Source organism: Penaeus vannamei, chromosome 20 (genome assembly GCF_042767895.1).
Source record: "Penaeus vannamei isolate JL-2024 chromosome 20, ASM4276789v1, whole genome shotgun sequence".
Classification (NCBI taxonomy): Eukaryota; Metazoa; Arthropoda; class Malacostraca; order Decapoda; family Penaeidae; genus Penaeus; species Penaeus vannamei.
Genome location: NC_091568.1, coordinates 14,992,929 through 15,005,428, shown reverse-complemented (window position 1 = coordinate 15,005,428; position 12,500 = coordinate 14,992,929). Strand labels below are relative to the sequence as shown.

Genomic DNA, 12,500 nt, shown 5'->3' with positions numbered 1-12,500 from the left:
ATTTGAATTTGTAAAAGAGTGCAGTTTGTTCTTCCTCTTCCTCCCTGCCCCCACTCAAAAAGGCAAAGGGAAACAAAAAAAGGAATAAAACGGAAATTTGATAAGTCTCTGAACGCACCGGTTTGGTTGACATGCGACGGCAGTTGTCACGTTGGTGGATCCCGTATACGTATACGATGTAAATTTACTAAAATAACACTCCATATTTTGCTACTTACATACATATGTACATAGGTATATGCATACGTACTTATGTGCATGGATAAAATACACGCACAAGCGCACACTCACAACCACGAACACACGCACACGCACGCACCCTCACATAAACAAATAAACAATACTCATCCATCTTTATTCCTTCCATATATTCATTTGCCTCACATCCAACTGAATCAGTTTCTCAGTTTTATAAAAGGGATCAATTTATGCATCCTTCCATACATTCATCTCTTATATATTGTTCAAAAAAACTTGTTGAAGACTTGTTGTGAGCTTGCGGTATACGCTGCCAATAACTGTAATATCATATAGATGATGATGTTTCATTACATAAATTGCATATATTGTTATAAGTGATAATGTTTATGAGAATCTGAAAAATGAAAGTTCGCAACTTTCTCTCTCTCTCTCTCTCTCTCTCTCTCTCTCTCTCTCTCTCTCTCTCTCTCTCTCTCTCTCTCTCTCTCTCTCTCTCTCTCTCTCTCTCTCTCTTACTCTCTTACTCTCTTACTCTCTTACTCTCTTACTCTCTTGCTCTCTTGCTCTCTTGCTCTCTTGCTCTCTTGCTCTCTTGCTCTCTTGCTCTCTTGCTCTCTTGCTCTCTTACTCTCTTACTCTCTTACTCTCTTACTCTCTCACCCTCTCACCCTCTCACCCTCTCACCCTCTCACCTTCTCACCCTCTCTCCCTCTCTCCCTCTCACCCTCTTACCCTCTCACCCTCTCACCCTCTCACCCTCTCACCCTCTCTCCCTCCACTCCAGCTAACTCCAAGCTGTGAAATGATTTCCCAAGTCAAATTGTTGAACGAAACGATGGCTTTTTGCAAAATTAGGTCGACCTACTTACTTAACTTACCTTTTGTGCGTGTGTGTATGTGTTTATGTATTTTAGATTGTTAGATGACTAATACACCCTGTTCGGTTATTTCGTTGAAAATAACATCCCAAAATCATAACGTTTTCTATTTTTTTGTCTTTGATATCAAACAAAAAAGTTGTACTATTTCCATTACAGTTTTGCTGCTGCATTGCTGCATCACATGCCAATTTCTTTCCTAACTTTGTGGCATATTGTAAGTTAAATATGTCAGTAGTTTAGAAGTACATTCGGCTGCGTAGCATTACAAAGCAAAGTCTTCCCTAAATTTGTACCATATTGACATCTTGATGTGTTAATAAGTTTACAGTACATTTGCATATTTTAATCCATTAAAGGACTTTTTATTCATTTTGCGATATCGTGAAATGTAATTAGTCTTCATATTTATGATTTTTTTACACTATTCAAGAACCATTCATTCACTTTTGTAATATTCCTGTGTTCTTGCATTTTGCAAGCTTGAGTGTACAGCCATAATATAAGGATTTTATATTTCACATCCGATACAATATCCTTTGCACTCCACAAAACTTTATATATAACCTAAGAAAATTACTCATAATTTCCTCATTTCTGTTTTTTCACATGATAATGATTATTTAGATATTCACACGCTCAAACGTATACTCAAAATGACATAGAATACCATCAAAATGGTGAGAGATGCTACCGTCATGTACGATTTCTTTCTAATCTGTTATCTTTCTCCAACAGGAGGTTGACGTGTTCACAAAGATGTTCTTGTGGATGATGGCTTTGGTGGCGGCGGGTGCGACGGGCCTCTCCAGCGTGGCCGGGGCCCCCGCGCGGGAGGATCTTCTGTCGGGTGGCGTCCAGCAGGCAAGTCCCGTCATATAACTTTAACAAAGGTGTGGTGTGCATCTGTGCCACAGCATTTTTTGCCTTTTTCGTCCATACAAAGAATGTAACGACACTATAGAAGAACTATCCTTGCAGGTCTCGGTGCTGAACGTACGCTCGCTGCTGGACCTTCCTTTCTTCAACTCCCCAGATTCCCAAGTATTCCTAGTTCACCCGCCGGGTTTTGCACCCCAGGCGCCACCCTCGCAGGCCTCGAACCAACGCCCGGTGACCTCACCTTCCAGCCCCGCTTCTTCGCCTCACATCACCCCGGCTGTGCTCGTGGCATCAAATGTGCCATCACATGTATCCTCAGGGGCGCGGCCTCATGTATTACCCTCAATGTTGCCAAACTTGTTACCTGATATTCAATCTAATCCGATAATGGACGAGATGGTAGACCCCTCTATTGCCCTGCGAAATCAGCCTCGAGCGCCTGTAGCAAATACCTTAACCCCTATACCTGTCATTCCCGAGACCATGACCCTCACAAGCGCCCAGGCTTCACTCGACATATCGACTTTGAGTTCGACCGCAGTCCATGAACCTGCAGTCGCCATTCCTCAGCTTTCAATTGCCGTATCCGAGTCTCCAGCTACAGCCTCTCAGCCCCTACCTTCGACCTCTCAGCTTCTCTCTTCTACACCTCAGCCCCCGTCCTCTACCCCTCACGCCTTACCAGCCACGTCACAGTCCATATTAGCATCCTCTCCCTCACAAATCGCAAACTCAATTCCTCAGCATCAGTCATCGGCGTCCGACGTCCCTGTCTCCACGTCTTCTGACGTTCCACTAACTCCCCAGCCACAAGCATCTGCTTCTTTAACCCTATCTACCCCAGAGCAAAGTACATCTCATCAACAAAATGAGGTCTCGCTAAACCCACCTACCGACGCCCAGCTATCAATTCCAGGAAGCTCACTTCCCTCTCCTGCTGATCCCCTCGCTCAAGAAAAGAACTTTATTCACCAGCCTGTGGTACCCACTCCCCATCTTCTCTCTTCAACTTCCCTTCCCCCTCTGCCTTCTCCTTTGCCATCATTGCCAGTAAATGTTGCATCATCTTCTCAAGTTTCTCTGTCTCAGGAACTCGCCACCACACCGGCCAGCTCTGCCCTTCCTGCTTCTCCAGCGATCGCTAGTAGCCGCATCCTGCAAGTTAATCAGGACCAGTCCGTTAACACTTTGCCTTCGAAGACTTCGCCACAGCCTTCCTTGGGACACATTGAGATTGCCCAGACACAGCCCTCCTTTTCTACCACCGTTACCCAAGAGTCCCCACTTCAGGAAACTTTTCTTGATTCACCACCTGTGACATCCACGGCTCCGCCTGTCTCCACGTCTACTGGTTCAGTGACGCCAACGATTCAGGAAAACGAGGTATCCACGATACCCGAAGGTTTAGCTGCAAGACACCCAGTGCGTCTGATTATGCCAGGAGCCGAAGAGGTCACTGCGCGTCGTTTGGCAACACAAGCTCGCCGTGCCTCGATGCAACGGTCAACCACTGTGGAAACCACGCCCGCAACTTTCTCTACCATCGTGCAGGAAACCACTCCAAAAACATTCTTCTCGTCTGCTACTCCAGGAACGACCCCACCATCTAGCACTACATCAGTTATCACCTCACTTGCGTCGACGCCCGCAACGCCATCTTCTGCAACCTCTGCACCATTAAGGGCAAGCACACCACAGGCTCGTCCGAATGCTCCCCAGCAAGAGGCAGCCCCGCCGAGCGCGGGCGCCGCGGGAAAAATTACTTCTTTGGACCCTTTGACGTCACTTTTCCTCAGCGTATCCAGATCAGCTGTGCAAAATGTGGAATCTGCTGCTTTCTCCCATTTCCACGACCAACGCCCTGCCGTCGTACCCGTAACAGAAGGCACGCCCGAAGTCCCTTAGGATGAAAATATATTGCAATTGGGTCAGCCTTTTTGTGTGATAAGGGGCATTTGTGATATGATAGGCACATAGCATGTATGATAAAGGCAGCTTGATGTGAGAATATTTATACATCACGAGTATAGATCACATTTTTTTCAACAAATAAGCTACACTTTCAGCAGGCTTTGATCCCCGTCCACACGAGCGAACACTGTCCGGAAAGCACCCTAACTTGTGACTGCAGAGGAAATAGACATGTGGCTACATCATGTTGCACAAGGTTACCGTGACGGTTCTATGAAACTTGATTCCTCTTCAGGCAGGAATACCAGACACTTCTTGGTATTTTCACCAGAAGCGAAATTTTCTGTTCATTTATTTATTGTAACAGATTCACCACTTCGAAAGGTAATTGGTGTGAACAAGACTTGTCACAGAGACGTCCATTATGTGGGCACGAACTCAGGAATGATGCAAGCAATGTGTGGACCAAAGACTACATGTAGAACAAATCACAGTAATTTGATATACTGTATGTAACTCTGAAGTGCCTTATTTCAGTGAAGCAGGAGACAAAGTTCGAGGTTTTGATTATGGGAAAATTGTTCTTTCACTTCTTGAACTAAAATTTTCATAAAAAAGAATGCCCGAGTATATTCTGCCTTTACTTGTAAATCAGTTTTTAATTAAGCCGTTTGTTAGTATTTTGAAAGCATTTAAGGGCACGATGCATACCATAAACATTTCATTACTCTATATTATATATTAAAGATCACTGCTTTTTCTTTGAAAGAAGTGGTGAACAACAAACATGCAATGTTATTTTCCTTAGATGAATTATTGAGTCAAAATGTCAAAAGTAAAACAGGATTGCTAGGTATAACTGTAAGCAAGATAGTGCTATCAAGTCCAGATATTTATGTTTTGACCTTTGCTTGCATAAAGGATTATAAACTGTTTTAGATATTTACAAACTCTGTTGAGTCTTTGACATTAGTGATGTCAACATGGCATAAACAACTATTTTATTTTATTAATTGAAAATTTTCTACCAAGTCAACATCAAAGGGTGTTAGCAGCGTACTCAGAATATAGTGATACGGTAAGGCTTGGGGACGAAGCCCCCGGGCAAGGAAGTTTTTTGGTTTATAAAGCGATATTTGTGGATTCCCAGAATGGTAAACAAATAAATATGCCAGACATCAAAGGCTACACAGAACTATGATAACGTACTGTGACAAAAAAAGTTAAAATGAGTTAACAAATAGGATGAAATATGTTAGATGTAAAAGCTTGCGCAGGGCTGTAGGTTAGCATGGTAGTGAAAAGGGTAAAGAGGGAAGAGCAAATAGAGTAGGAAGGCCATTTAGGACAGACCAAGCCAGCCTTTTAGTACGATTCACACTTTAGGAGGTGGGTAGAAGTGGATGAAGAAGAGAAGGAAAAGGAAAGAAGAAATTGCCATGCCAAATTAGTTGAGGCGAGGTTTGAGGTCCAAGGTAGAGGTGATCCGCCATATTGAGCCTGTTTCCTTCAAGCCCTTCCCCCTACGACAATGGTTAAAAGCTAAATAAATGTGCTAGACATCCAAGGTCAAATAGCACTATAGGAAGGTATAGTAAAGGGGGATGTCAGGTGATAGTTGCTATGCGTCAACTATCTAGAGTAATGTTGAAAACCCCCTACGACAAAAAGCAAGGGATGGGGGAGGGGGGGAGAGTTGCATGTAGAACTCTGAAAGTACTATATCTGCTAGTGTCAAGAGATATTGTAACAGATCTGCAGCATCATGAGATATGGTTCGGGTAGGAAGCATTCAGGTCTGTAAGATATTCCTTAAAGGAATATTTTGCATTCCTTTTACACCCGTATGAGTGGAGATTATAGAACTATTTTCTTCATGTTAATGGAAGTAATTAACAGATTGTGTCCTAATTTGAGTATTTCACTCTAGCATTGTCAACCAAAATAGGAGTGCTGGTCGACTTACAAACTTGAGAATATTTTGAATAAACAGTTATTTCAATTTCATGTTATATTTATTAATATTTAGTCTTTTTGTTTACTTACTCTAGGTCACTGAAAATCTGGGAGAATTCTTTATATTGTATTTATAATATTTAAATAATCTCTTGAAGGACCAGTTCCATACTCAAGACTGTTAGCCTATCCTTATATTTAGTAAATGTGCAGATACCATATATACATTTTCTTGGGCTTTTCATCTACATCTAATTTTTTGACACAATGGAATGCAAGTAAATGTTTATAAATTTAAATTACATGCATTTTGTCAGAGATAATGCAGAGAAGAAAAGTGCCCACTCAATAGTTCCATTGATAATATCCCAGTCCCTAAGTTCAGTTCACTAAGATTTTCCACCACCATGTTTTGTCACAGCAAGAACTTTTACGTCTGTCTAAATTCATAATAATAATAATAAAAAAAAGAAGAAAAAAAACGAAGTGTAGGATTGACAGAATATTCTTAATTATACATACTTTATTTTACTGCATGGACTATGTACACTTATGTATCACGTAAAATAAAGAGATAGAGATACAAGATGTAAAATAAACATACAGCATGATATTACGAACAGTTGTGGAAATAATGAACAAAATGATATGCAATCAGATGAAAATATGTGACCAGAAATCTCTTGCAAGGCAGTGTGGAATATGAAAATCTGTAAATAAATTTCCTTGACTTTAAACCCAAATATATACTACTTTTGTCAGTACAGTCAGTATGTAATGTTACAATCAGGGAGTACAAAACACATTACAATCTACCAGTTATTATTTACATTCATGTTACTACAGGGAAAGGAAGAACATGAGTTCACATAAAATAAAATAAAAGTTTAATAGCTGATGTTCTTTAATAATTCCTTATATCAACATAAGGGCGCAATGCGTGGGACTCTCTTTATAGAACACAAAAAAAATACTAAAACGGTCTCTGGAATGGCTAGAACATTCTTGTAATCACAATCTAGCCTTTACTTCATCCCAGTCTTCAAACAACAATATTTCCCAATAGCAATGAAAACAAAAAAAAAATCATATTCATTCCCAAGCACACTTTTATCTGAGTTTGGTACATCCTACAGTAATATACTCCCCAGATACAATCAAAATCAATATAAAAATATCATAATAGAAATCCATAAGCTAAACTAAACAGAACATAAAGTCATGTACTGCAATAATATCTTTAAAAATTATGAATTAGTAGTACAAAATACTGTGATTCACCTTGTGTTTTCCTCTCAGTTATTGCAAACTTATAAAACATCCTATAAATAAAACAAACATGTTTAAAAACAATAAATATATAGGATTTTCATTTCATTAATATGGCATAACCATAGATGCCAACTAAGTAGCATACAGTGTAACATGCTAACAGATATGAAAACCAAAGGTCTAGTTAGCAATGATACAAGTATAAGAGATCAATCATTTTCTAAATCTTGATTCCAAGCTAGAAGTTGCACCCCTCATTCTATCAGGTTTTATTGTAACCATCATAAAACCTAAGTCTTTACTCATGCAATAGTGTGTATTCTTGAAACTTATCAGAAAATATAAATCAGGACATACTATGACCTAAACTGACTTTTCCCGTCAGTCTTTTGAGGCTAATTACAAAGTTGTATTCTAACATACATTCATCACTTTGGTACAAGTTAATCCACCTGAATGGATATTTATATCCAGCACCTCCAAAGCACTGCCACAGTGGCATACTTCATGGACACTTGTAGTCACAGGTAGGAAGAGATACAGAACTGCTCTATGTTCTTCAACTTAGGTAACATGCTAAAAATTGTCACTATTCTAACCAAGTTTAGATCTAGCACATATATGCTTAAACAATAGATAACTAGAAAACTGGTGAATAAATATTCAACCTTTGGACAGTAACTTTTATCGTTGCACTATTTAAGCAGTGGTGGGCTGAGTGTGCTGGGCAGCAGCAGAGGAAGAAGCAGTGGAGGACTTGGTCGTGGAGGATTTCGTAACCATAAGCTTTTGAATCATGTTGCGAGCATAGCGCATGCGGTTTGCAAGGTCAGGTCGGCATCCATACTGGAAGAGACAGGAGGGTCTTTTAATAATAAAGTAATTATGGAAAATCAATTTGATTACCCTTCTTTACATCAAATAAATATTCAAAATTTTTTAATCTATCTGTGCATGTTTGTATTACAAAACTTCACCCCCAAAAAAATTCCTCAATTCATTCAATTACAATTACTCACTCACTCTCACAAATACATGCTTACACAAACACTCTAAATAGATGTTAAAAACAAACTATTAGTAAAAAGTACAACATGAACTTTTCTAAATTTCTTTCCAACTTTTTGTTCAGGACAATTTGTAAATCCTGTGAAATATGAAAAATAAATAACTTGATCTAACCTTTTCAAGGCTGGCCAGCCTGTAGGTCTTGAAATTCCTCTTTTCATCGATGTATGTGACAGCACCCATTAAGGGACAGAGAATAATCTTGGTGTGATCCTCAAAGAAGTTGATCTGTATAAAAAATAATTATTAATTTTACCAGTGACTTAAATCACTAACTTTTGCGAGTGTATTTACAGTGAATAAAAGACAATATACATGTATCCATCCCTTTCCATATTACAGGTCTCTTAAAATATACATTTCAATTTTAATCAAGAAATGTATGGTGTACAAAGAATTGCAATCTATGTAAAAGGCAAATACTGAATTATCCATTATAACAAACTAGAATATCACCATTGTTGCTGGAGAGGTTGAAAATTAACTGGTAAAATCAAAATACATAATTCAGATTAATATAAAACAGCTTACCTGAAGTGTTCCATTAGTCAAGTGAAGAATGATGGCCGACCGTGTCCGGAAGTAGGTCCTGAGTGAGGGGATTCGGGCAAGCTCATCACCCTCCCTTGGGCACATAGAGGCAGCTGCCTTCAACAAGTGTTCATTCATGTAGTTACGGAAGTAGCGCAGAAGCGTCACCTTTTTGTTTAATGCTCCTGGGTAGCTCTTCAGTGTATGATAGTGTTCAGCATTTGAACGCTCAATGTAGTGAATGTTCCTGTAATTAGAATATTTCGATCATAAAAAGTACAAAACACACAATGCTCTTTTACTGGGATGCCAGTATAATGGCCAATAAACATCTTGATTTTTAGTGTGACATTACCATTATAGAGAATCAAGTGGGAATCAAATCATAATATGAATGAAGTGCAGACCATTTAACATTTTGCTTTAAAAATCACTTCAGTAATTACTGGTGGAAATCGTCGCTAAATTATGCCTGGGGTAAAACTGCGATTGCATTCTGATTACACAAGCCAAACCGTTTACTCACTCTCCATCAGCTAGCAACAAGAGTTTGGTGAAATCATTGAAGAGCACACCAATGGAGTCATCACACAATTGGTATCCCAGACCATATTTATCGCTGTAGTCAACCCACTTGCTCACCCAGATCATGGGAACGGCAGCCGGATCCTCGCTCTCATCTGTGGCCGGAGAAACGCAACGTCATTAGTAATTCCAGCCTTTTATTAAAACAGGATATCGCATATTAATTGCTTCATTCCTTATAGCATCACCATCCAATGCAAGGCTTCCGAGCTTACCTTCATTAATGTTATCCTTCTCATCGGGCTTTGAGGCAACTACCGACGTAATCTGTGCGTACAATTCCTTGAGGTAACAGTCAGTTGGCTCATCAGACTTGTGTTGTGCTGCGGCTGCTTGCTGTGCCACAGCCTGCTGCTGAGCGGCGCTGCCGATGGGTGCAGTTGCAGTGCCCCTTCCAGCACCAACTTCAGTCTTCTTAATTCCATCTTTAAGTCCAACCTTGATTGGAGATCCATCTGAAATCACCGACACATTTTAATTGCATGTTTAAATTATGGTATGGCAGTTTTTTTTAATCATCTAGACCAAATAAATACCACACTATGAAAACAAAATGAACCTGCGAAAACAAAGCAGTTGCATGCATTTCGTCCTAGGCGAATAAAAATAAAACTTATTCAACTGGTTATACAATAAGAATGTCATTAAAGCAAATTATGCAAATTCAAGTTCATCTCCTTCAGCCTACTTTTCATAAAATCAAAACTATAATTTACAACAGCAATATCACTAATGCAATCACATCATCTCCGGCAGTTCAACCAACACTTGCAATCACAGATTTATTTCCGCCCGGTGCGCTTCCCCTGAACCGCCACAAAGTAAAACGCGGAGTAAACATGGAATGCGATGCTCTCAAACACTTGAAAACAACAACCGATGCCATTAATTTATCGCAATGCACAGCGCTAAAATGCTACATATAAATCTGAAGTTATCTGCATTATCATTGGAGAACTACAAACGATTACATAATTCTACTGCGAAGGTCACCTCGATTTTAAAGTAACTCACGGCCACCAGATAACAAAAACAAACAAATGGGTAAAATAAGCAGAAAAATACACGCTTCCATGCACAATTCTCTCGTTAGTTTCACCTGAACAACGCCCAGAACCGCATGGATGCAAAATCAAAATCAAAACATCCATTTCCTGGTATTCGGTGATGCAACAATTATAGTTCAGAAGATCAGATATATACTGCGTGTGCGTGCATAGAGGGAGGGAAAAGGGAGGGAAAAGGAAAGGAAGGAAGGAAGGAAGGAAGGAAGGAAGGAAGGAAGGAAGGAAGGAAGGAAGGAAGGAAGGAAGGAAGGAAGGAAGGAAGGAAGGAAGGAAGGAAGGAAGGTAGATAGATAGATATAAAGAGTAAATGAGGGGGGAAGGGAGGAAGGGAGGAAGGGAGGGAGGGAGGGAGGGAGGGAGGGAGGGAGGGAGGGAGGAGGAGAGAGAGAGAGAGAGAGAGAGAGAGAGAGAGAGAGAGAGAGAGAGAGAGAGAGAGAGAGAGAGAGAGAGAGAGAGAGAGAGAGAGAGAGAGAGAGAGAGAGAAAGGGGGGGGGGAGTTGAAAGAGAGAAAGAAGCGTAAGAGAGAGATAGAACAGAGCAGATATCCTACTGAACTTTGAGTTTACATTCAGGAGAGAAATTGCAGTGTATCTTTGTGTCCGTGCACAGTCCGGAGGGCACAAAAGGATGGCTTTTGTTCCTCGTCTTGAAGGCTCTTTGACCTGTGACACACATTTAGAATATTGCACACTTGATGGCAAGTGCAGTCGGTCGCATTGTCAACTCTGCAATCATGACGCATTATATGCGCCTCATATCCCTAATCGATCTCCCTTTCTTGCGCATTGCATGGAATATTTCAATTGCACAACACACGATTCAAGGGAAAAAAATATATCGTAGGTAAGTGCAGGTTTGAATGTGAAATAACAGTGAAATCACACGCGTGCATGAGCGTCAGGAAGTCTTGGTTTTCCGATAAAAAGCAAAGAGCGGAAAGGTTGACGGAAAAGAAAGAAATGAAAAGAAAAAGAAGAGAGCAAGAAAGTAAAAGGAATATTATCATTACCAATACCATATCTCGGATCATCAAAACATTAATAATCGTATACATATATCATATACGACAGATAAAATCGCAGCAAACCTCCTACTATCAACTGTGAAGCACAGACGTTATAAAACTCCTTTTTGGAATCCAAACAAAGCCATTTTCCTGGGATTCTACAAATTGCCGCTTACCAATCATTCTACGTCAGCAATGAAAGTTAAATAAATAAATAGATAAATAAATATATCACATGTAACATATAATCCATGCCCCTCCTTCACCTTACGGAAACATACAAGAATATCTTAAATCTGAATACATAATCTTTTTCGTGTATAATATTTCCAAAGTGTGGGAATACAGTAAAGGCTAAAAAAAAAGCCCTTGAATTTAAGAAAAAAACTCCTTATCCCTTTTTAAACGCATTGTTACCACAGCTTCACAAAACAATAGACATTCGTCACAATTCAGTAGTTTGAACAACTCGACCAACATTTGCTCTATTGAAATTCTGGCTCGAAGTGCGACAGCAAAGATCCGAAAATTCCATTGAAAGAAATATGCGCCAAGAAAATAACAATAATAATAATAATAATGACCAAGTTCCCTGAACGAAAACGAGAACTTGAGAACAAGAACAACCCTCAACAAGGAAATATAATGCCCGAGAGAGGTACGTGAGATGGACAGGGAATGGCCGCGATAACGACTGCCTTGGCGGCTGATTGATTTTTAATTAGTTATTCTCAGCGATACCCCTTGGAAGCACAGGGCCTGTGGAACCCCTTAAATTAAATGGCAAGAGATCTCTTATAAAAATAAATGAAGACCGATGTCCCTTGAAGTGAATGGCGAGTAGTGCCCCTTCAAGTAAATGACGAAGGATGTCCCTTGAAGTAAATGACGAGCGGATTTGGCTCTCGAGCGGCATGCCTTCATGAGGATCAAAGCGGGCGGAAGGATTTATGGCTTGCGGTTCTGGGTTTCCGAGGCGTTGTGGATATCAAGATTTGCAGACTCACTGATCCGTAAATCTTATGGTGGGCATATCGCCTAAATATGGTGGCACCCTCTACCGCTTTTCTGCAAACCGAAATCCGATGGCTTTCGCATGCCCGATCCTGAGAATGGTGTTAGTACGGTTTCTAAGGGAACTGC

The 12,500-nt window shown here is 40.1% G+C and overlaps 2 protein-coding genes across 3 annotated transcripts in view; one reads left to right on the top strand and one right to left on the bottom strand.

Annotated features, from left to right (window-relative positions):
• The window catches only part of LOC113805899 (uncharacterized), a 7,872-nt gene extending 1,820 nt beyond the window's left edge, over positions 1 to 6,052 (top strand). For both annotated transcript variants that reach the window (XM_027356970.2, XM_027356969.2), the window contains exons 2-3: positions 1,818 to 1,943; positions 2,061 to 6,052. In XM_027356970.2, coding sequence (XP_027212771.2) covers positions 1,839 to 1,943; positions 2,061 to 3,866 — 1,911 coding nt within the window. In that variant the 5' untranslated portion in view covers positions 1,818 to 1,838 and the 3' untranslated portion in view covers positions 3,867 to 6,052. The remainder of the gene's footprint in view (positions 1 to 1,817; positions 1,944 to 2,060) is intronic.
• A 284-nt stretch (positions 6,053 to 6,336) lies between these two features.
• The window catches only part of polo (Serine/threonine-protein kinase polo), a 64,052-nt gene continuing 57,888 nt past the window's right edge, over positions 6,337 to 12,500 (bottom strand). The window contains exons 7-11 of the mRNA XM_027355924.2: positions 9,500 to 9,739; positions 9,226 to 9,379; positions 8,700 to 8,946; positions 8,283 to 8,396; positions 6,337 to 7,946 (exon numbers count right to left, since the gene is read on the bottom strand). Coding sequence (XP_027211725.2) covers positions 7,800 to 7,946; positions 8,283 to 8,396; positions 8,700 to 8,946; positions 9,226 to 9,379; positions 9,500 to 9,739 — 902 coding nt within the window. The 3' untranslated portion in view covers positions 6,337 to 7,799. The remainder of the gene's footprint in view (positions 7,947 to 8,282; positions 8,397 to 8,699; positions 8,947 to 9,225; positions 9,380 to 9,499; positions 9,740 to 12,500) is intronic.